Source organism: Dipodomys spectabilis, unplaced genomic scaffold, assembly GCF_019054845.1.
Source record: "Dipodomys spectabilis isolate Male_0828 unplaced genomic scaffold, ASM1905484v1 ptg000692l, whole genome shotgun sequence".
Taxonomy (NCBI): domain Eukaryota; kingdom Metazoa; phylum Chordata; class Mammalia; order Rodentia; family Heteromyidae; genus Dipodomys; species Dipodomys spectabilis.
The window spans coordinates 267947-286764 of record NW_024871369.1 but is presented as its reverse complement, the minus strand read 5'-3'; the positions used below and the strand labels follow the sequence as shown (position 1 = coordinate 286764).

The 18818-nt window shown below is 59.5% G+C and overlaps 2 protein-coding genes across 3 annotated transcripts in view; one reads left to right on the top strand and one right to left on the bottom strand.

Annotated features, from left to right (window-relative positions):
* The first annotated feature begins 54 nt into the window (after positions 1 to 54).
* Arfrp1 (ADP ribosylation factor related protein 1) lies at positions 55 to 6649 on the top strand. 2 transcript variants are annotated; one of them, XM_042672298.1, is made up of 9 exons: positions 55 to 100; positions 220 to 245; positions 775 to 873; positions 1298 to 1385; positions 1572 to 1654; positions 4956 to 5037; positions 5236 to 5306; positions 6199 to 6299; positions 6381 to 6649. In XM_042672298.1, the coding sequence occupies exons 3-9, from the start codon at positions 781 to 783 to the stop codon at positions 6466 to 6468; spliced, it is 606 nt and encodes a 201-aa protein (XP_042528232.1). In that variant the 5' UTR covers positions 55 to 100; positions 220 to 245; positions 775 to 780; the 3' UTR covers positions 6469 to 6649. The 2 variants fall into 2 exon arrangements, with proteins under 2 accessions (XP_042528232.1, XP_042528231.1); XM_042672297.1 differs by lacking the exon at positions 55 to 100 and having other exon boundaries at positions 194 to 245; positions 780 to 873.
* A 2242-nt stretch (positions 6650 to 8891) lies between these two features.
* The window catches only part of Rtel1 (regulator of telomere elongation helicase 1), a 29071-nt gene continuing 19144 nt past the window's right edge, over positions 8892 to 18818 (bottom strand). The window contains 22 exon segments of the mRNA XM_042672254.1: positions 8892 to 9114; positions 9221 to 9449; positions 9451 to 9535; positions 9747 to 10055; positions 10126 to 10347; positions 10486 to 10620; positions 11050 to 11190; positions 11362 to 11560; positions 11831 to 11926; positions 12401 to 12546; positions 12621 to 12765; positions 12886 to 13009; positions 13186 to 13301; positions 13383 to 13529; positions 13793 to 13870; positions 14223 to 14300; positions 14402 to 14487; positions 14627 to 14667; positions 14752 to 14865; positions 14988 to 15120; positions 17379 to 17460; positions 17539 to 17613. Coding sequence (XP_042528188.1) covers positions 9034 to 9114; positions 9221 to 9449; positions 9451 to 9535; positions 9747 to 10055; positions 10126 to 10347; positions 10486 to 10620; positions 11050 to 11190; positions 11362 to 11560; positions 11831 to 11926; positions 12401 to 12546; positions 12621 to 12765; positions 12886 to 13009; positions 13186 to 13301; positions 13383 to 13529; positions 13793 to 13870; positions 14223 to 14300; positions 14402 to 14487; positions 14627 to 14667; positions 14752 to 14865; positions 14988 to 15120; positions 17379 to 17460; positions 17539 to 17613 — 2862 coding nt within the window. The 3' untranslated portion in view covers positions 8892 to 9033.

The following is an 18818-nucleotide window of genomic DNA, read 5'->3' as shown; positions in this document are numbered from 1 at the left end:
GCCACTTCCGCCCCTGGCTCGGCGGCGCGCGGGGGCCGCTGGGATACGGCTCCGCCTCTGCCCGGCCGTCGGCTCGCGTCCCGTCGAGCGCCGCGCGGGGTCGGCGCGGGGTCGGCGCGGGGTCGGCGCGGGGTCGGCGCGGGGTCGGCGCGGGGTCGGCGCGGGGTCGGCGCGGGGTCGGCGCGGGGTCGGCGCGGGGTCGGCGCGGGGTCGGCGCGTCCGGCTCGCGGGGCTGAGGGAGGCAGGTAGGCCATGGCGGCCCGCGCGGGCGGCGGGGGGCCGGGGTCGGGGCCGGGGCGGGAGGTAGGGGAAGCCGGGGCCGGGGCCGGGGCCGGGGCCGGGGTCGGGGCCGGGGCCTGCGGTCGCAGGGGGCCGGGGCCGGGGCCGGGGCCGGGGTCGGGGTCGGGGCCTGCGGTCGCAGGGGGCCGGGGCGGTCGCAGGGGGCCGGGGCCGGGGTCGGGGTCGGGGCCGGGGCGGGAGGTAGGGGAAGCCGGGGCCGGGGCCGGGGTCGGGGTCGGGGCCTGCGGTCGCAGGGGGCCGGGGCGGTCGCAGGGGGCCGGGGCCGGGGTCGGGGTCGGGGCCGGGGCGGGAGGTAGGGGAAGCCGGGGCCGGGGCCGGGGTCGGGGTCGGGGCCGGGGCCTGCGGTCGCAGGGGGCCGGGGCGGTCGCAGGGGGCCGGGGCCTGCGGTCGCAGGGGGTCGGGCCCGGGGCGGAGCGGCCCGCGGGGTCGGGAGCCCTGTGCGGGGGGCTCGCGCGTGACGGCTCTGGGGGCCCCGGCAGGATGTACACATTGCTGTCGGGGCTGTACAAGTACATGTTCCAGAAGGATGAGTACTGCATCCTGATCCTGGGTCTGGACAATGCCGGGAAGACGGTGAGTGTCTGTTCCTTTGCCGGCTCCCCTCCCCTGCCTGGAGGTCTGTGTTTGTTTTGTGCCAGTCCTGGGGCTTGAACTCTTGGCCTGGGCGCTGTCCTTGTGCTTCATTGGCTCAAGGCTAGCGCTCTACCACGTGAGCCACAGCGCCACTTTTGGGTTTTTCTGCTTATGTGGTGCTGAGGAATCGAACCCAGGGCTTCATGCATGCAAGGCAAGCGCTCTACCACTGAGACACCTTTCCGGTCTTGTGTTTGGTTCATATGGGCAAGTGAACTCCTTCTGCTCCTGATGGGCACTACCAGCTTCGTGAACACGTTGCCCTTCATTTTTACTTAAGGAGTAGGCCCCAAGAAGGGTTATTTAGGAAAAGCACCTGGTTTCTGCCCTAAGCCACACTGTGTACCTCTTCCTCTTTCCTTAGACCTTCTTGGAGCAGTCAAAAACCCGGTTTAACAAGAACTACAAGGGGATGAGTCTCTCCAAAATCACCACCACCGTGGGTCTGAACAGTAAGGGGGCATTTTAGAGTGTGGATTTAGGGGGAGGATGCTTCCCACAGTCCACCTAGCCAGTGGACAGAGCCTTGTAAAGCCCCTTAGAGTGATACCAAAGCGATCTGCTCTGTCCCCAGGACAGTTGGGCATCGATGTGCAGGGATCAGGGTCATGAGCAAGCCCCTTCTCCCCTCTCCCTAGTCGGCACTGTGGACGTGGGAAAAGCTCGCCTCATGTTCTGGGACTTAGGGGGGCAGGAAGAGCTGCAGTCTTTGTGGGACAAGGTAAGACATGCCACCTGCCCTGGCTGCTACTCTGAATGGTTTTCCTTGCTCTTTTTCTCCCATTACCCATTTTCCTCACGAGTTTTTGTTCCCATTCATTCCCAAGCCCCTGCATGACTCCCTGTGCCGTCCTTGCTAAACACATACAAGAGTGGCATGCTGAAGTGCCTGCTCCAAAGGAATCTCCAGGATGGCCAGTGCAGGGCTTCCCGTGGGAGCTCACAAGAGGGCTGTCCTTAGGCTGCCGTGGTGTTGCTGAGAGTTTGAGGACCCAGAACCAGTTCTTTGACTGTTTCAGGGAATGACTTAGCACCCTACCATGCATCAAGATAGCTCTGATGTCATAGAAAATTATATAGTGGCTGTGCCACAGGGCTGTCAGTGCATGTTTTTTCTTGGGAGAGGATAAAAGAAAAAGAGAGAACCAGGGGGCTTTCTCTGACCCCAAAAGCGAGGCACAGTTGCTAACTTAAGGGTTTTTCTGGTTGTTACTACAGGTCAGCTTGTGTCTCCCACTGGGTCTGCCTGCCGTCCTGGCCAGGTGCCTAGCAACTGCTTTTTTTTTTTTTTTTTTTGCCAGTTGCGGGGCTTGAGCTCAAGGCCTGAGCTCTGTCCCTGAGCTTTTTGCATTCAAGGCTAGTGCTCCTACCACTCTACCACTTTGGGCCACAGCATCACTTCCAGTTTTCTGGTGGTTGACTGGAGATAAAGAGAATCACAGACTTTGCTGCTCAATCTGGCTTTGAACCCTGATCCTCAGATCTCAATCTCCTGAGTAGCTAGGATTACAGGCAAGAGTTACTGACAGGGCTGGGAAGGTGGCTCAGTGGTAGAGCACTTGCCTTGCATGCATGAGGCCCTGGGTTCGATTCCTCAGCACCACATAAGCAAAAAGAAAAAAAAGCCGGAAGTGGCGCTGTGGCTCAAGTGGTAGAGTGCTAGCCTTGAGCTGAAGAGCTGAGGGACAGCGCCCAGGCCCAGAGTTCAGGCCCCATGACCGGACCCGCCCCCCCCCCCCAAAAAAAAAAGTTACTGACACCAGATTTATTTATTTTTTATGCCGGTGCTGGGACGTGTCCTTAGGGTACTGGCTCTCAGCTCTTTGTGTTGTGTCTCTTCAGCCACAGCTTCCTTCCAACTTTTGGTAGTTGATTGGATAGAGATAAGAGCATGGGTAGGCATGACCTCATCAGATGCCTGCAGGAGCCAGAGTGAGGCCACCACTGGGGAGGCCACCACTGGGGAGACCACCACTGGGGAGACCACCACTGGGGAGACCACCACTGGGGGAGGCCACCACTGGGGGAGGCCACCACTGGGGGAGGCCACCACTGGGGGAGGCCACCACTGGGGGAGGCCACCACTGGGGGAGGCCACCACTGGGGGAGGCCACCACTGGGGAGACCACCACTGGGGAGACCACCGCTGGAAGCCCTGGTGGCCTCTGTAGTCATGCTGGCTCCCCTGTGCACTGCCCAAACTTGTTCCTTTCCACTGGGAAGGGGCCCCTCCTCAGAAGAGATTGACAAAGGCTGGGTAAGGGCTGTGAACTGTCTTAGCAGCTGCTTGTGGGGCTGCGTTCATCTTGTTGCTTCTCTTTTGCTGGGTGTGGCCTGATGCCGAAGCCCCTCTGCAGTTGGCTGAGTCACCTGCTTCTCGCCCACTTGGAGAAGTTGTCATTGGACTTTGTGTCCAGCCATGGTGTGCCTGCGAGACTCTGCAGACTCAGAGTCTCTCCCTACAGCGAAGGCTCCCATCACTGTTCCCCACTGAGTTCCTGGGTGCTGTGTCTGCCAGAGTCTGGGGCTTATGATTGTAGCGGGGAGGGTTGCAGTGGGGGGTGCACGGGGAACTGCAGCTGACCAGACATGATAGAGGCGCAGGCCACGAGTTTCTTGTGATGTGACTTTCTACAGGACCATGATCCCCCACTGCTGCCAGAGAAACCCTGAGATCAAACACCTGGTGTGCCCAGCATGTTAGTGCCACCAGGCTGGGTGCCGTGCAGTGGTTCCGTTGGTCTTGGGTGAGGGAGCCTGTCTCTTTAATGCTGTAGTCTGCCACCATGGCCTCTGCTACCCATCGTGGAGCATATGCCACCATGTCGCAGATGTCCTGGTGGGCCTGGACACAGGAGCCCCTAATTCATTCCAAACATCCTGTCGTCACGTTTGTGACTAGGTGGCGCATGCTGCCAGCCTCAGGTCTACACGTACACACACATCTCAGACAGCAACTTCACATGCACACAGGGCCAGCTGGGTGTCCTGGATGTTACCCTCTTTTGGTCTTGCAGGTCCTCCTTGTGGCCACAGTGCTACCCCTCATCTCACCACAGGGCTGCTCTTCTTGTGCTTGGTCTCAGGGTCTGGTGCCTGTGACATTGCCACCTTGATTGGGGCTGCAGGTGCAGCTGGCTGATTCTTACTGGAAGCCTTACCATGACCATTTCCACCGTGGCTATGCGCTGTCCACAGTAGGCCTGCCAGCTCTCATGTGTTTATAGCAAGAGGCAGCCCACTGCCCAGCTTTCCAGTAGTAGCCCCTGTGCTATGCCTGTCTCTGCCAGAGCAGCCCGTGTGGTCTTGCTGCAGATCCCTGTGGGAGTTGCCCAGTGCGGGTCTCCTATTCCTGGGGAGGACCAGGGGAGTGGGCAAGGTGACACAGATGTCTTCACGGCTGGAGCGCAAAGGGCCTGTTCTCCCTGTGGTCACCCACGTGCAGAGACTCGTGCCTCATCGTGGTCTTCCAGGCCAGTCAGTGTCACCCTGAGGCGCACTGCCAGTGTGTACTGTTTTTCTGCTCTGCATGGGTGTGGGTCTTCCCCTGGGGGAGAAGCGCCCTGCCCCCCCCCCCCATAGCTGCTTTGTCTGATCTCAGCAGTGCTGTCCACTGCTCACTTAGTAAGTTCAGAACTGGCCACCTCCAGCCTGCAGAGGTCTGCAGGTCTGAGCACAGCAGCACCAGCTCTGTCCGGGCAGAGCAGGGCCGGGCAGGACAGGGCTAACCTGTCTGAGACCCCTGCTGACTGGCCTGGACTCCTTCGCTCTCAACCCTGCTTCTCACCTTCATCACCACCATCAGGCCAGGGCTGCAGGCAAGTTCTTAGGAGCGACAGTGGCACTAGCAGGTCAGCAAGTCTTTCCTTGAGTGACTGGATGGCGCACTTGGGTCTCCTGTCCCCTGGCTGTCCCGAACGGGGGGGGGGGCCAGGACCCCCAGAACGCCACCAGTGGTGCATAGACACATTGGTCCTTAGCAAGGGAGGCTCTGGTCCCCAGCTTCTACTGCTTCCTTCCAGTACTATGCAGAGTGCCATGGTGTCATCTACGTCATCGACTCCACGGACGAGGAGAGACTGTCGGAGTCCAAACAGGCCTTTGGTGAGTGCTGGGGGTGTGGCCTTGAGGGAGGGCTGCGCGGGCCCATGGTGCTCCCTTGCCAGTCCTGTTACTCAGACTGCTTGGTGTGTGAGGGAGGGGGTAAGAACGTTGCTTCTTTCTCCATACCTGCGGACCCTCGAGCAGGTATCCAGTGAGAGGCAGGGTGGTGCTAGGTGCTGCCTTTCTTACTCTCCCCAGAGAAGGTGGTTTCAAGCGAGGTGCTAGACGGTGTCCCCATCCTGGTTCTGGCCAACAAGCAGGATGTGGAGGTAAGCCCCGTTCCCGCACGGCCTCTCTGGAGCAGGTGGAAGTTCTCAGGGCCCCTCCTGCCCAGCCCTTCAGGACCTCCAGCTTCCTGTGCCCACACAAAGGCAGGTCTGTCCCCCTGGTCAAACCTTCCCTCCACTGGTGCTAGTGGACACTGCCATACACAGCATGTTCTTTCACTGGAGGGCAGGTGTGTTCTGCCCGGAGAGCTGGGGCCTGGGCTGGGAGGACCTAGCTGAATAAACACTGAGCCCCGTTCAGTGCGAACTCTGACCCAACCTGGCCCTGCTGGCCTTGGGACAACCTCTGTGCCAGCCTGCGCCCAGGGCCCTGTGAGGGAAGTGGCCTGCAGTCCTGTCATCTGCAAAGCGTGGTGGCGGCCAGCATCTGGAGGGAGGCGCAGCTCTGTTTCCAAGGCAATCCTGTGGCCCCACTTCCTGTCCTCCCTGGCCTTTGCCCTTACTCCTCCAGACCTTCCCACTGTCCCTGCCCCTGTGGCTCCTAAGCTCCAAACAGAGGAGCCTCTGGTTTGGGACAGAGGAGTCCAGCATCTTCCATCAAGGAAAAGGAGAGCAAAGAAGCCTCATGGTGGATGGGTCTGCCACCTTTGACATTCACGTCTCTCTTTCAGAGCACAGTATCTTGCTGGGGCTGCCCATGGGGCGGGGCTGTGGCCTTGGAGCCACCTGTGAACAAGTCCTCTGGGCTCTACCACTCATGGGCAGACTTGGGCTGAGTGCAGTGTCCTGACACTGGCTGCCAAGGGAGGGCATTGAATCCTCGGTTCCCTGGGGAGAAAGTGTTTCCTGGGACCCCATGGAGCAGGAGGTGGCCAGGCCCTGAGGCTGCTCCTCAGGACCTTACTCTCCTCTTCTTCTCTCCCCCCGCCCCCAGACATGCCTCTCCATACCGGACATCAAGACCGCGTTCAGTGACTGTACCTGCAAGATTGGCCGGAGAGACTGCCTGACCCAGGCCTGCTCGGCCCTCACAGGGTGAGTGGGGGCCTTGACCCCCTTCCCCCCGCCCCGGGGTCCCCAGGGCCCGGGCCCCCACTCACACCCTTGTCTCTGCAGCAAGGGAGTACGTGAGGGCATCGAATGGATGGTGAAGTGCGTTGTGCGGAATGTGCACCGGCCACCGCGGCAGAGGGACGTCACGTAGCACCGCAGTCCTCACGGCTGGCTCCGGCGGCGGATCCTGGGCCTTGGGCTCGCTTTGTCTTTTGGTTCTTTCACTCGCTCTATTTTCTCTAAGAAACTTTTTTCTGTGACTGGAAAAGTAGGCATCCAGAAGGTTTTGCTGAGGGGTATGGGGCTCCCGGACCAGCCTGGCTCCACACAGACCCTGGGCCCAGGGCCCTCTCGGGGCCAGGCGTTAGGTGGCGGGTGGGAGGCCTGAGGGGAACCTCATGGAATGCTGGGGCTGGCTCTGGCCAGGACTGATTATGGAGATGCTCTAGGGCTCATCTTGAGATGTAGGTCACACTCCTAGAGGGCAGCGGGACCCCCAAGTATTTTTGTTTTGTTGAGACACCTCACTGCATATCCCAGACTGGCCTCAAAAGCCTTGGTCCTCTCTCAGCCTCCTGAGTGCTGGGGTTACAGTTGTGGGACACGTCTGACTGTGCTGCTGTGAGCTTTGAAGCAGCCTAGGTCAGAAGTCACGAGGTCAGAAGTCACGAGCCTTACTCAGCGGCCCCTTCCCACTGCGCTTCATCTCCAGGGGAGTGGGGTGCTGTGTGTGCATCTCCTCCACACAGCTCAGCTGGTTGTGTGGGTCTGCATCCCCAGCTGGGGGGGGGGGGGGGAGGAAAGGGGTGGCCGCCCTCCCTTCACGGGGGCCTGGCTGAAATCTCGGGCCTTGCCACTGTGGAGCTAGGACTGCCTGGCTGGCCCCTGGTCCTCCATCCCTCCAGACGGCCTATGGTCAGATGGCTCCTGTCCAAGGTCAGGCTACACCAGGCTGCTCCCTAGGGGAGAGGTGACTGAGGAAGCCCTTGTCCCTTCAGGAGTGGCAGGCACAGCTTGCAGGAGGGGCAGGGAATCCCGGGCAGAGGATGGGGCTGGAAGGATAGGATTGGCACTGCAGGTGCTGGACCAAACAGACCCCACGCCCTGGCTCTATGCTGCCAGCCAGCCTCCCAGGGAGACGAGTGCCAGAGTGACCTTAGGCACACCACAGTGGGCAGGAAGCAGAGAGGATGTGGTCCCCACTGGTCTTGGAGTAGGCACAAAACGTGAAAGCAGCTGGCTTTACAAAACAGCTTTACGAAATAAATCTAAAGTCTCCTTTGGTGCACAGCCAAGCTCACTTGGGCTGGGAATGTAAAGGGGAGCCCCCCCCCCCAGAGGGCCTTAGTAGGATGTGTGCCCTGATCTAGCTCTGCAGCCCAGGTAGCCCAGCCATAGTGTGCCTGAAGCTGGTGGGTCTGCAGCATCCCATGCCCAGAGCTCCTGGAACCGAAGCCACCAAGCCTGGTGGCTGTCCTGGGTGGTACCAGGATTTGCCATCTTGAAGCCCTGGAAAAGCAGAGCCAGTGACAAGTTCACACTTCCATCCTGCCAGGGAAGTTAGGCCAGGTGGACAGGTCACTGGAGACCCTAGTGCACAAACCCTGGAGACAGATTGGAACTGGAAGGCGGGAACAATTGTCCTAGATGCCCACAGACCGTACAGAGGGACAGGGCGAGACCTGGCCCATCCACCCCCCTTACAAAGAGGTTCCCAAGAGCTTTGAGCTTTCTGGGTCAGGAAGCAGGAAGGCGTGATGTGGTCGTACTCAATACTTAGGGCTCCCCGTTTGCGCTCTGCCCCCAAGAAGGGACCCTAACTGGGACCCCACAGGTGCAGGCCCTTTCCAGCCTGATCACCAAGTCCTCTGACCGATCCTGCCCACCCATGATGGTGCTAGCTCACCTGCCTCACCCGGCCTTGAATCCAGTGTGGTTGGTGCACAGGTGGGCACAATGAGGGCCAAACCCCGGGCAGAGCAGTCATCTATGCCATGCTGAGGGTGCCGGGCGGCCAGGTCAGCAGCAGCCTGCACCCTCCCCTGCAGTGACCACACCCCTTCCCACCCAGCACCCACTTGAGAGCCAGGTAGAGGTGCATGCCAACAAGAAAAGCCAACTGGTGAGAAGCAGGTTGGCGTATCCCGGTACCCAAGCCACTCGTGTAGATCGTGGCCTGTGGCAGGTGGGCATGGCCAGCACCAAAAGCAGAGCACACAGTGCTGGTGGCGCTGGCCCCAGCCTGTCCTCCCTCACGCTGATTCTGCCTGAACGCCGTCCAACGTGAGCCTCCCCGCCGAGCGCCGCTCCGTGCAGGGAGGTAAGGGCCGGTGAGCCGCACCATGCCTATAGAAACCCCCTCTTGGGCACTAAAGGGGGTGAATGAGGCCACCCCCCAGGGCATCCTTGGACTGAGCTGTAGGAGAGGCGAGTGCAAAGGGCGGTGGTTTGGTGGTGGGGGCTACCTAAGGTCTGCCCCAAGGGAACTAGCTCAGGAGCCTAGTGTGCAGCATTCAGGCTAGTCCAGAGGGACCCCCTATCAGGAGGCTCCCCCACACCAAGTCCCACAAACAGTTTAGGCAGCTGCCAGTTTATTAGCTGGTCCCAGAGTTGAGCAGGCATGCTGCCTGTGCTGTCCAGGCAGTCTGGGGATTGGGAGGGCCTCTTGGCCTAAGGCCTGTCCCAGCAGGTCAGGTCCTGATGGTCTTCCTAGCCCTCACTGGGGCTCCAGCCAGAAGACCTGTGTGATGCTCTGCTTCCTGGTGGCGGCGTGGCAAGCAGGACATGTCCTAGAAGCCTGTGGAGATGCCCAGACTGCAGTGTGCACTCTCGGGCCGGGACCTGGCTGCAGGCCTGACCCTCCTCATGGCCCACTACCCGCAGTGACACCTGGCAGAGCCAACCTGGATGTGCCGGCGCCAGCAGGCGGAGCATCGGTGGAAGTCACAGGAAGGGCACTGGAAGGGCACTGCATCCTCTGCCCTGCAGCCCGGGCATAGGAAGGAAGCTGCAAGGGGCCGGTGTGAGCCCACCTCAGCCCCCAGAGCCACACCCTGCCTGCCACCACGCCCTCTACAGCTCACCCCGCCCGGGCTTCCGGCACCCGTGGGGCAGCTCGGTGGTGGTGCCCTTGGCCTCCACGTTCCCAGCTGGCCTTTGTCTAAGGAAGGATGAAATCTTGCTCTGAGTCTTCCCAGGTTTCTCCCACGGCAAGGCGCCTAAAGACAAGTGTAAGAAGGACTAGCGCTTGCCCTGCTGTGCCCTGGGTGCAGGCGCCTGGGCAAGGTAGGCGGAGCACCCAGGCAGGCCCACACATGCATTCGTGCAGCCTGCTTGGGCTCTCATGCTGAGAGCCTAGGGGCCCTGCCGTGCCCGTGCCGGTGGTGATTAGACCAGGAGGCCCCGCTGTGCCCATGCCCGTGCCCGTGCCTTTGCCGGTGGTGGTGGTGGGAGGAGGCTCCGGAGGAGGTCCTGCTGTGCCCGTGCCTGTGCCGGTGCCTATGCCGGTGGGAGGAGGTCCTGCTGTGCCTGTGCCGGTGGTGGTGGGAGGAGGTCCTGCTGTGCCCGTGCCTGTGCCGGTGCCCGTACCGGTGGTGGTGGGAGGAGGTCCTGCTGTGCCTGTGCCGGTGGTGGTGGTGGCAGCGGCACTGACACCGGCAGCGGCGGAAGGACCCATCAGGTCCGAGCAGGTCTTCAGGAACTGCAGCTTGTGGTGGGGACGCACAAACATGCCGAACCCTAGGGGAAGGAAGGAGGCTGTCTCAGGCGCTGCCTCTCCCAGCACCCCTGCCCGCCTGGGACCACTTACTCCGGAGCAAGGGGAAGTCCTCAGGCTTTGTGGTCGTTAGCGAAGCCAGCACAGCCAGCACCGTATCAAGGTCATCGTCCTGTTTGTATGCCCTCAGCGCTGCCAGGAGCTGGCTGTGGCCTTCAGATCCCAGGGCCTTGCGTACATCCGCGAGGTAGGTGCTCACAGCAAGCTGGCCTGGCTTCACTCCAGGCTCTACTTGGCGATTTCGGCCAGGGTTTCCTGGTAGCAGAGGTGGCACAGGGTACGGGGGCCAGAGTTCCCACCGCCCCTTCCCATCCCCTGGGAGAACAGCTCTAATCTGAAGCCACTCTCAGGTCAAAGGGAAGGCCCCACTTGGGTCTTAAGAGAACCAGATACCTGTAGCAAGTAGCTCAGTGGACAGATGGGGCCTGCCTTGGTTCAGATGCTCTCCAGGGTCCAGTTGTACATCCTTGGACATTGTCAGTTTAGACTCAACTTCTCTCTTTCCCAAAGAAACAGACTCTGGAGGGCCTGGAACAGTTCCCAGGGAGGGAGTCAGATCTGACCAGGGAAGGCTGGGCCTCACCTCTGCTCAGCAGTCAGGAAAGGCATGTGGAAGCTGAGTCTTCCCCATCTCCCCAGCCTGCCAATTCTGCTGGCACCAAGGAGCAGGGCGCTCAGGGCAATGGATGCAGTGCTGAAGCTGGAGGGCAGGCCTTCCTGGAGCTGCGGGGCTCTCTGAGGAGCACCAAGGCAGAGAGGTGGGTGTCCTGTGTCCAGGACGCAGACAGGAGTCTCCGAATACAGGGAGGCCCGGCCCAGGGCCGTGGGGAGCAAGGTTTGCCCCATGAGCGCGGCTACACTGTCAGCTCCCATGCCAGAGCCGGGAGACCAAGCCCAAGGTTGTCCCAGCCACTCCAAGTACCACCTGCACTCGGCCTGGGCTGAGTCCCCATTTACCAATGGAGTCCAGGGCTGGCTGTGCTGGCCGCCCTTGGGGAAGGCGGGGCTCCGGCCAGTAACTGCAGCCTTGGCCCGTTAGCTGGAAGCACATGCCCTCAAACTGCTGTCTGTGGTGGGGTCGTACGAACTGGTAGAAACCTAGGGGGAGGAGATGACTGAGCATGGAGGCTCTGCGGACTGCATGCTACTCTCAAAGCCCCTACCTGAGGAAACAGGAAGGACCGTGGGCCTCAACCCGCCTCCTCTCAGCCCTCCTCCCCCTGCCCGCTGTGGGCAGCATCCACAGCCGGTCCCTGCAGGCTGGCACACCTTGGAGCAGGCTGTGTTTCTTGGGGTCTTCAGCGAAGAGGAGAGCAAGGCAAGCCATCAGGCCTTCGAGGTCATCAGAGCCCTTGTATTTCTGCAGGGCCTGGGTAAAGGTGTCAAAGTTGGCTTGGCTCAGTGCCTGCTTCACAGTCACCATGAACAGCTTGGCTCTGCCCACCTGGGTACCAGCTGCGGGATCCTCCTGCTGAACACATGGCAGAGGCAGTCAGGAGAGGCCTTGGGAGAAGCCGGTGCAGCCAGAGCCAAGTGCCGCAGATGGGCTTCCACAGCAGTGGGCCTCCTCAGCTCTGCCTCACTCTGCACACACCTCAGACCCGCGAAGTCCCAGGCACCCGAGGTGGCTTCACCCCTGTCCTGCCCACTCCCCGATGGCACCAGTTGCAGGCAGCAAGGACCAGACTTCCAGACGTGACCATGCACGAAGAGCAATTCTGGAGGATGGCTCACATACCAGGCGGCTAACCAATCTGACCTTCTTCCTTCCTCCTCTCTGCTCATTGGCCAACCTCTTCTCACACCTTCCCGATTGCATCGAGTGCCCAAGTACCTGAGGATGACAGGTCCCAACCCAAATCCTGTGGCATCCCTCTGGCCCTGCGGTGGAAGGCATCCTGCCCAAACCCCGGAGGCAGGGCTGTCACTCAGCTGGTAGCAGTGTGGGAATGCCACCAGGAAGACAGTCCTCTGAGAACACAGAACTGTCAGTGGGCACTGCAGGGGTAGAGACACGTAGGGAATGTGTTCCAGAAAGAGCAGGGATGGGACACCAGACAAAGACAAGCTCGGCACATTGTGAGCCTTCTTGTGTCCCAGGCCTGCAGGTGGCAAGAAAAGTCCGAGCTTGGGTGGACTAGGCCAGCCTGACCCACAGTGGGCACTGCCTGAGGACCAGGGCCCACCTGGCCTAGAAGCCATTTGCCCCGCCTCATGTTAGAAAGATGCCTAGAAGTCACTGGAAGGAACAGCAGGATGGAGATGCAGCAGGATGGAGATGCTCAGAGGGGCCCCTCCTCGTTCCTACCTCCTCCTCCCCCCCAGGCATTTCAGCCCTCTGCTCGCTGCTCTCCAAGGCAGCCAGCAGCCCCAGGGGCCGCCTCTGGACCAATGCTGGCTCTTGCTCATATTCCACACACAGGCAGCTCTCGGAGTCCCCAGTGGCTGGTGGTCCTGCGGGAACAGCAGCGTGGCAGTGCAGCTCAGCGGAGAGTGGAGGGCTGTGGCCCTAGGCCTACCTCACGCACCTGTACCCCTCCGCTTCAGGCTGGGGACGTGCACATCCAGGCTTGTGGCTTTCCTGGCGGGCAGGGGACCACCGGGCAGGGCCATCTTCAGAGCACCGTCTCCGCCCACACTCGGGGCCACCACCTGGGGGACAGGCGTGGGCATCTGCGGACACACAGGACTGGCTCAGCCGCTTCGGTGGGACCTGAGGACCCTATCTCACCCTCCCCCACCTCCATGGGCCCCTGGGAAAGGGCACTGCTAGCCGGGCATTTAGGAGCTCACAGTTTTCTGAGCTACACGGAAGAACTGGGCCACGTCTCGGATGACATGGCCGAAGCTATCATACACTTTGACGTAGGGGCGCACCCAGGAGGGTAGCTGGGCTCGGGCATCGGCCTGGGCAAACCTGGAAGACACGTGGCCATCAGTCTGAGTCCTCTGCTGCAGGAGCTGAGGGCCACTAGGTCTGGACAGACATCACAAGCAAAGACTTGGTATCCACCAGCAGGCTCGGATGGGCTACGGAGAGCTCCATGCAGGGAGGGCTCAGGACTAGAAAATGCCTCAAAGAGCAAAACGTACCTGTGGTCACACAAGAAGACGGCTCCATAGTCCTGGCGGTGCCGGATGATGCGCCCAATGGCCTGGTTCACAGCCCTGGATGCCTGCTGCCGGTACCACTCCTGCCCAGAGAGGAACTGCAAGGCCAGTGGTGTGTGTCGTGGAGACGGCCGGTCACAGCAGCACTTGTCCCCAGGCCCAGCCCTACGGACTCTCACCTGCCCTCCAGCCACACCCTGGCTCCTCATCTCGTCCAGGAACTGCATCTTGAGGACAACCCGGGGATCCATTCTTGGGGGATACGGGAGGCCTGTGACAATCACACCTCGACCATTTGTGTCTGCGAAGTCCAGCCCTTCGCTTGCCTAGAGAACAAGCCAGGAGCCGCTAGCTTCCAAGCGAGTGTGCACATATCCCCTCCCGGTGTGGTAACCGACTTGGCCCCCTGCTGGGCCTGTGACTCCTAAAGCCCATGACCAATATCATGCTCAGGACCCCTGCCTGCCCTTGGCCTATGCATCGCCCCAATAGGCCCCAGGGCCAGCAGCACCGCTGGCACCTGCTTGCTAGACACCGAGCCCGACAGGCAGCGGGGGTGGGGGGGTGGGAGAAGACATAGAGGCCTCACCTTGCCCCGGCACACTGCGAGGAAGGTGGCCCCGCTAGACCCGGGGGAGGCCACTCGCTGGTAGTAGGCACTGATGACCTAGAAGGATAATGGCCCAGCTGTGTGCCCCAGCCTTTTTCTTTTCATGTGAGCCCCCTCCCACTCCCCCCCCCCCCCCCCGCCATCTGTTGTCTCGGCTGGACTTGGGCAGAATTTCACAGCGGACCCACTAGGAGCAGGGCCTCCCCAACGTTTCCCAGGAAGTGGGACCTCCGGAGCCCAGGGCTGACAAGTGACCGCTCCAGTCTCCACACCACAGGGCGCATGCTTCCTCCAAGGCACACATCCAGGCCAGGAAGGACGCACAGGCACCCGAACTCCTGGTGGGAAATGGCGGCCAGCCTGGGACCTCACAGGGTAGCGGGCAGCAGGACCTCATTTGGGCACAGACCTCTGGGAAGCTGCCTTTGCTCCTAGGCTCCACAAAGAGAGGCTTCAGAGCCTCCACCTTCCTGGCCAGGTCCCGGGCCTGTGAGGGGAGGAAGCCGGGACATAGGCAGCAGCCCTCCACCCGTCAGACGGGCAGGCACGGGCTGCTGGCCACTTCAGGAACACACACAGGGAACACACCCTCCAGAACTCCAGGCTCTTCTCCATCACCGGGTACGAAGGGAAGAAAACCAGGAGTCCATGGGGCACTACACGAGCAATGTTGCCTGCACATACAATGGTTGTAGTCAGGCAGGGTGAAATTCTGCAGAACTCCCATGGATTTCCAGGAGTGAGATGTGGAGTGGGGGGCCCCCAGTGGGGCTTCCTCAGGGACGGGGCTCGTGTACAGCGGCACTTACTTACCCAGGGCCTTTCCCAGAGAGGACAGGCACTCCTCAGAAAACCTGCGAAGGCCAGGAAGAGCTGCCCAAGGGCTGGACCTCAGGGACCCTTCCACAGCAGGGAGACCCAGAAACCAAGATGCCTACCGTTTATCAAATGCAGAGCTGAGCTGGGCTCCATCCGGGCCTCTGGGAATGACCCCCACCCAGAACTGGTGCCTGTCGATGACGTGTGGGTTCTCTAGGCAGACTGGAAAGGGGCTGAGAACGGACAGCAGGTGGTCTCTGAGGACGGGAACACCCACGACCCTGGCCCATGGGGAACCCCACCCCCGCCCCTGCCCTCAATCGTGAGCCCAGGCCTGTGCCAGAGGTAGCCATACATCTGCATCTCCAAGGCAAAGGAAGACAGTGGGGCCAGCGTGCCACTGGTGAGGATGATGGTGCGCACGCCCTGGTGGACCAGCTCCCGCATGCTGTGGCCAGGGCTGAAGCACCAGTAGCTCAGCACCTTCCCTGCAGGAGAGAGGGGCGTGAGGACGGCCCTGGGAGGCGATGTGTCACCCTCCTTACTCACAGCCAGAGGCCTCGGTTCTCCAGGCAGGACAAAAGGCTTACGCTCAACCTGCAGTCCAACTCCTCTCCTGGGGGTCTGGAGGGCAGGAAATAGACCCAGGCAGATGTTGGGGTATACCCGGAGAGGGCAGTACTCCCCAGCCCCAACATCTGCAGAAGGTAGGATTGGGCATTGGTCTTAGAGCCACACCATTAGAAGCACACGGGAACAACCTAGGTGCCCCACCACAGATGAATGGATCCAAAAATTGTGGTATCTATACACAATGGAATATTATGCAGCCATTAGAAATGACAAAATAATGGCATTTGCAGGGAAATGGATGGAGCTAGAAGGAATCATGTTGAGCGAGGTAAGCCAAGAACGAAGAGACAAACGGTACATGGTCTCCCTGATAAGTGGATGCTAAATCCAAAAGGTTAGGTGATACGACAAAACTAACAGGACTTAAGAAACAAAGAACTCCCGCTCATCTGGTTGAACCACTACTAAATATCCTCATGCTGCTGATCACAAATATGGTATATAACATGTGAACACTGTTATATATTACAGACTGTGGTAGACAATTTGCTCCAGGGAAGTTAGAATGAACTTGTGACTTTGAAATTATTTAATCATTTAATCACAATCAAAAAAAAAAAAAAAAGAACCTCGGGGAAGGGAGGGAGGGAGGGGATGGTAGGGGGAAAACAATGGAGGGGGTAACAATGTTCAAGAGGAAGTGTACTCATAACCTCACTCATGTAACTGTAACCCTCTGTATAGTAGCTTTACAATAAAAAAAAAAAAAAAAAGATAAAAAAAAAAGAAGCACACGGGAAGGAAACAGTATCATGTGATTACAGCACGTTCTAAGTATGACTGCAGAAGAGGGGAGGAGGTTCAGACTCCGGCAGCCACAGGTGACCGGTTTGGAGGGAAGGCCACTTCCAGGCAGATCCTGGGGCTGACAGGCTGCCATCTGCTCATCCTCAAGTCTCTGAAAGCTTTAGAAGCTAAACCAACACCAGGAGGACACTGAAGGGCTGGGAAGGTGGCTCAGTGGTAGTGCTTGCCTAGCATGCATGAAGCCCTGGGTTCGATTCCTCAGTACCACATAAACAGAAAAAGCCAGAGGTGGCATTGTGGCTTTAGTGGTAGAGTTCTAGCCTTGAGCAAAAAGCAGCTCAGGGACAGCGCCCAGGCCCTGAGTTCAAGACCCAGGACTGGCAAAAATAAATATAATAAGTAAAAATAAGACACTGAAAGACCAGGCACCAGTGGGGATGAGTTCGCTTCCTGTGAAAGGCAAGGCTTGCTTCCATGTCGCCGGGGAAGCTGTCTTGCCCAGGGAAGAGCCAGGGCCATCGCACAGGCACCAGTCTACCTCTAAGAAGTAATTTGCTGTTAGCACCTTACCAGGGAAGTGCCTTTCTGTGATTTCAGCAGGAGCCATACTCTACATGGCCCCTTGGTACCTGAGGACAATACAGGCCTCCCTGAGAATAGATACTTCCTGTCAGGAGGTCTCATGTGAGGGAGGCCACAGTCCTAGACTGACCTTGTCCCCACACCGGTCCTTTTCTTCCTACTGGCATCCTACACAAGGCTCTGAACTGGAACCAGTGGCCCAGAGAGGATGGGGCATTCACAGAAGCTCAGAGGTAAGGTCTTGCTGGAATGAGCAATGGGGGCCAAGGCAGCAATGCACCCTACCTGACATATGCAGGGAACGCAGTGCTGCCAGGAGGGAGACTGAGCCAGGAAGGGAGCCCCGAGCCCCAGGGGGTAACAGCACGTGGAGCCTGGGGAGCCTCACTGCTCACTGCCAGCCTCAGGCCCACTGAGGCCCAGACTCCATCTGCACAGTGCTGGCGCCGCGCTGAGACACCGGGAAGCGAGCTAAGCCAGCGGGCAAGGAGGGGAGACTGCAGGCAGACCTTGCTGCCGGCGGCTGGCAGGCTCGGCCTCATGCCCTTCACGTGGTGGCCTGAGGCAGGCAGGGGCCAGGCCTGGGGCTGGCTGGCTGCCTTGGCTCTGGTGACTATGTTCTTGGCAGGCTGGGCCATCACTGTCAATGGCGGGAATCTGCTGAGCAGGTGACAGTGCCTTGGACCTCCTGAGGCCTTTGCTCTTCAGAGGGAAAGGGAGGGGCTGCAGCTGGGCCTGGCCCTGAGCATAGATAGCATCATTGAGTACACATGGAGGCCTGTACCGGGCTTTCTGGATGCGGCGGTGCTCCAGGAGTCTGACCGCTGTGCTGCCCTCCGGTGGCCGGTGTCAGGGTGTATATGCACCTGGAGGGAAAACCCGGGCTGAAAGCTGCACCACAGGTGTGAGACCCCAGCCTTGGCCCATCCCCGGGCGGCTCCCACCTTATAGGACCGTGAGACTCCCAGCCCAGTCACAGGACCAGGGCTGCCCTCGGGTGGGTCCGCACTGAACACAATCTGAAAGGCAAAAAAGCACAGAAACACAAAGCCCTTCATGATGCAGCAGGGCAACTGAGTCTTCTTGGCCCAGCACGCAGAGGCCTGAAGTCACTTCCTTCTTCCGAGTCCCCAGCAACACTCAGGATGGACAGACCCGCAGGGCTGCACAGCCAAGCACAACAGCCCCTTCTCTCTTTTTTTTTTTTGTCAGTTGTGGGGCTTGAACTCTCTGCCTGGGCGCTGTCCCTGCGCTCTTCAGCTCAAGGCTAGCACTCTACTGCTTGAGCCATGGCGCCACTACTGGTTTTCTAGTGGTTTATTGGAGATAAGAGTCTCACGGACTTTCCTGCCCGGGCTGGCTTTGAACCGCGATCCTCAGATCTCAGCCATCTGAGTAGCTAGGATGACAGGCGTGAGCCACGGCGCCTGGCAGCCCCTTCTCTCTAGGCACACGTCCTCAGGCCTGAACAGAGAACAGGTGTGTGAAAGAAGCAGACAAGTCTTCATCACCTGTCTGTGCACCAATCCTGCCTCTACCCCCCCCCCCCCCCCCCGCAGCTGCAGCAACTGCCAATCTGCGCACAGTCTGCATACATCACTACACTGCATACAGTAGCCTTCAAGCTTCCTCTGACTTGGACCCTGCCCATTGTGGCTCCTGGGAGCTCCAATTCATCCAGATACTTAATGTTCTAGCCTGACTCCAAAAGTCATGTGGTGGACAAAACATCAAGACAAGTTTAAAGGAATAATGAGAAGGAATCTGTTCTAGCCAATATCAGAACTTACGAAAACCTCAGTAAATGAGAACATGCAGCTGCTCTTCCCAGGGAACAGGACAGGCCCACAACCTACACAGAGCCAGGCCACTCCAAGAGCATTTACAAAACCAGAGGTGAAGCTGGGCACCAATGGCTCTGGCTTATAATCCTAGCTACTCAGGAGGCTGAGATCTGAGGATCACAGTTCAAAGCCAGCCCAGGCAGAAAAGGCCATGAAACACTTATCTCTCCAATAAACCACAGAAAACCAGAAGTGAAGCTGTGGCTCAAGTGGTGGAGTGCTCATCTGAGCTGAAGAGCGCAGGGACAGCGCCCAGGCCCAGAGTTCAAGCCCCATGACCAACAAAAAAGAAAAAAAGAAGAAAACCAGAAGTGACCAGGCCTCTCAGCCCGGGCTGGGAAGAATGAGACTATACAATAAAACTCCTAACAGCAGAGAAT

What these genes read in the sequence shown, in the direction of transcription:
- Arfrp1 (XM_042672298.1), top strand. Translation starts at nt 781, where the DNA reads ATGTACACATTGCTGTCGGGGCTGTACAAGTACATGTTCCAGAAGGAT. An exon ending in TGGACAATGCCGGGAAGACG is followed by an intron (nt 874 to 1,297) that starts GTGAGTGTCTGT and finishes CTCTTTCCTTAG; the next exon opens with ACCTTCTTGGAGCAGTCAAA. An exon ending in CACCACCGTGGGTCTGAACA is followed by an intron (nt 1,386 to 1,571) that starts GTAAGGGGGCAT and finishes CCCTCTCCCTAG; the next exon opens with TCGGCACTGTGGACGTGGGA.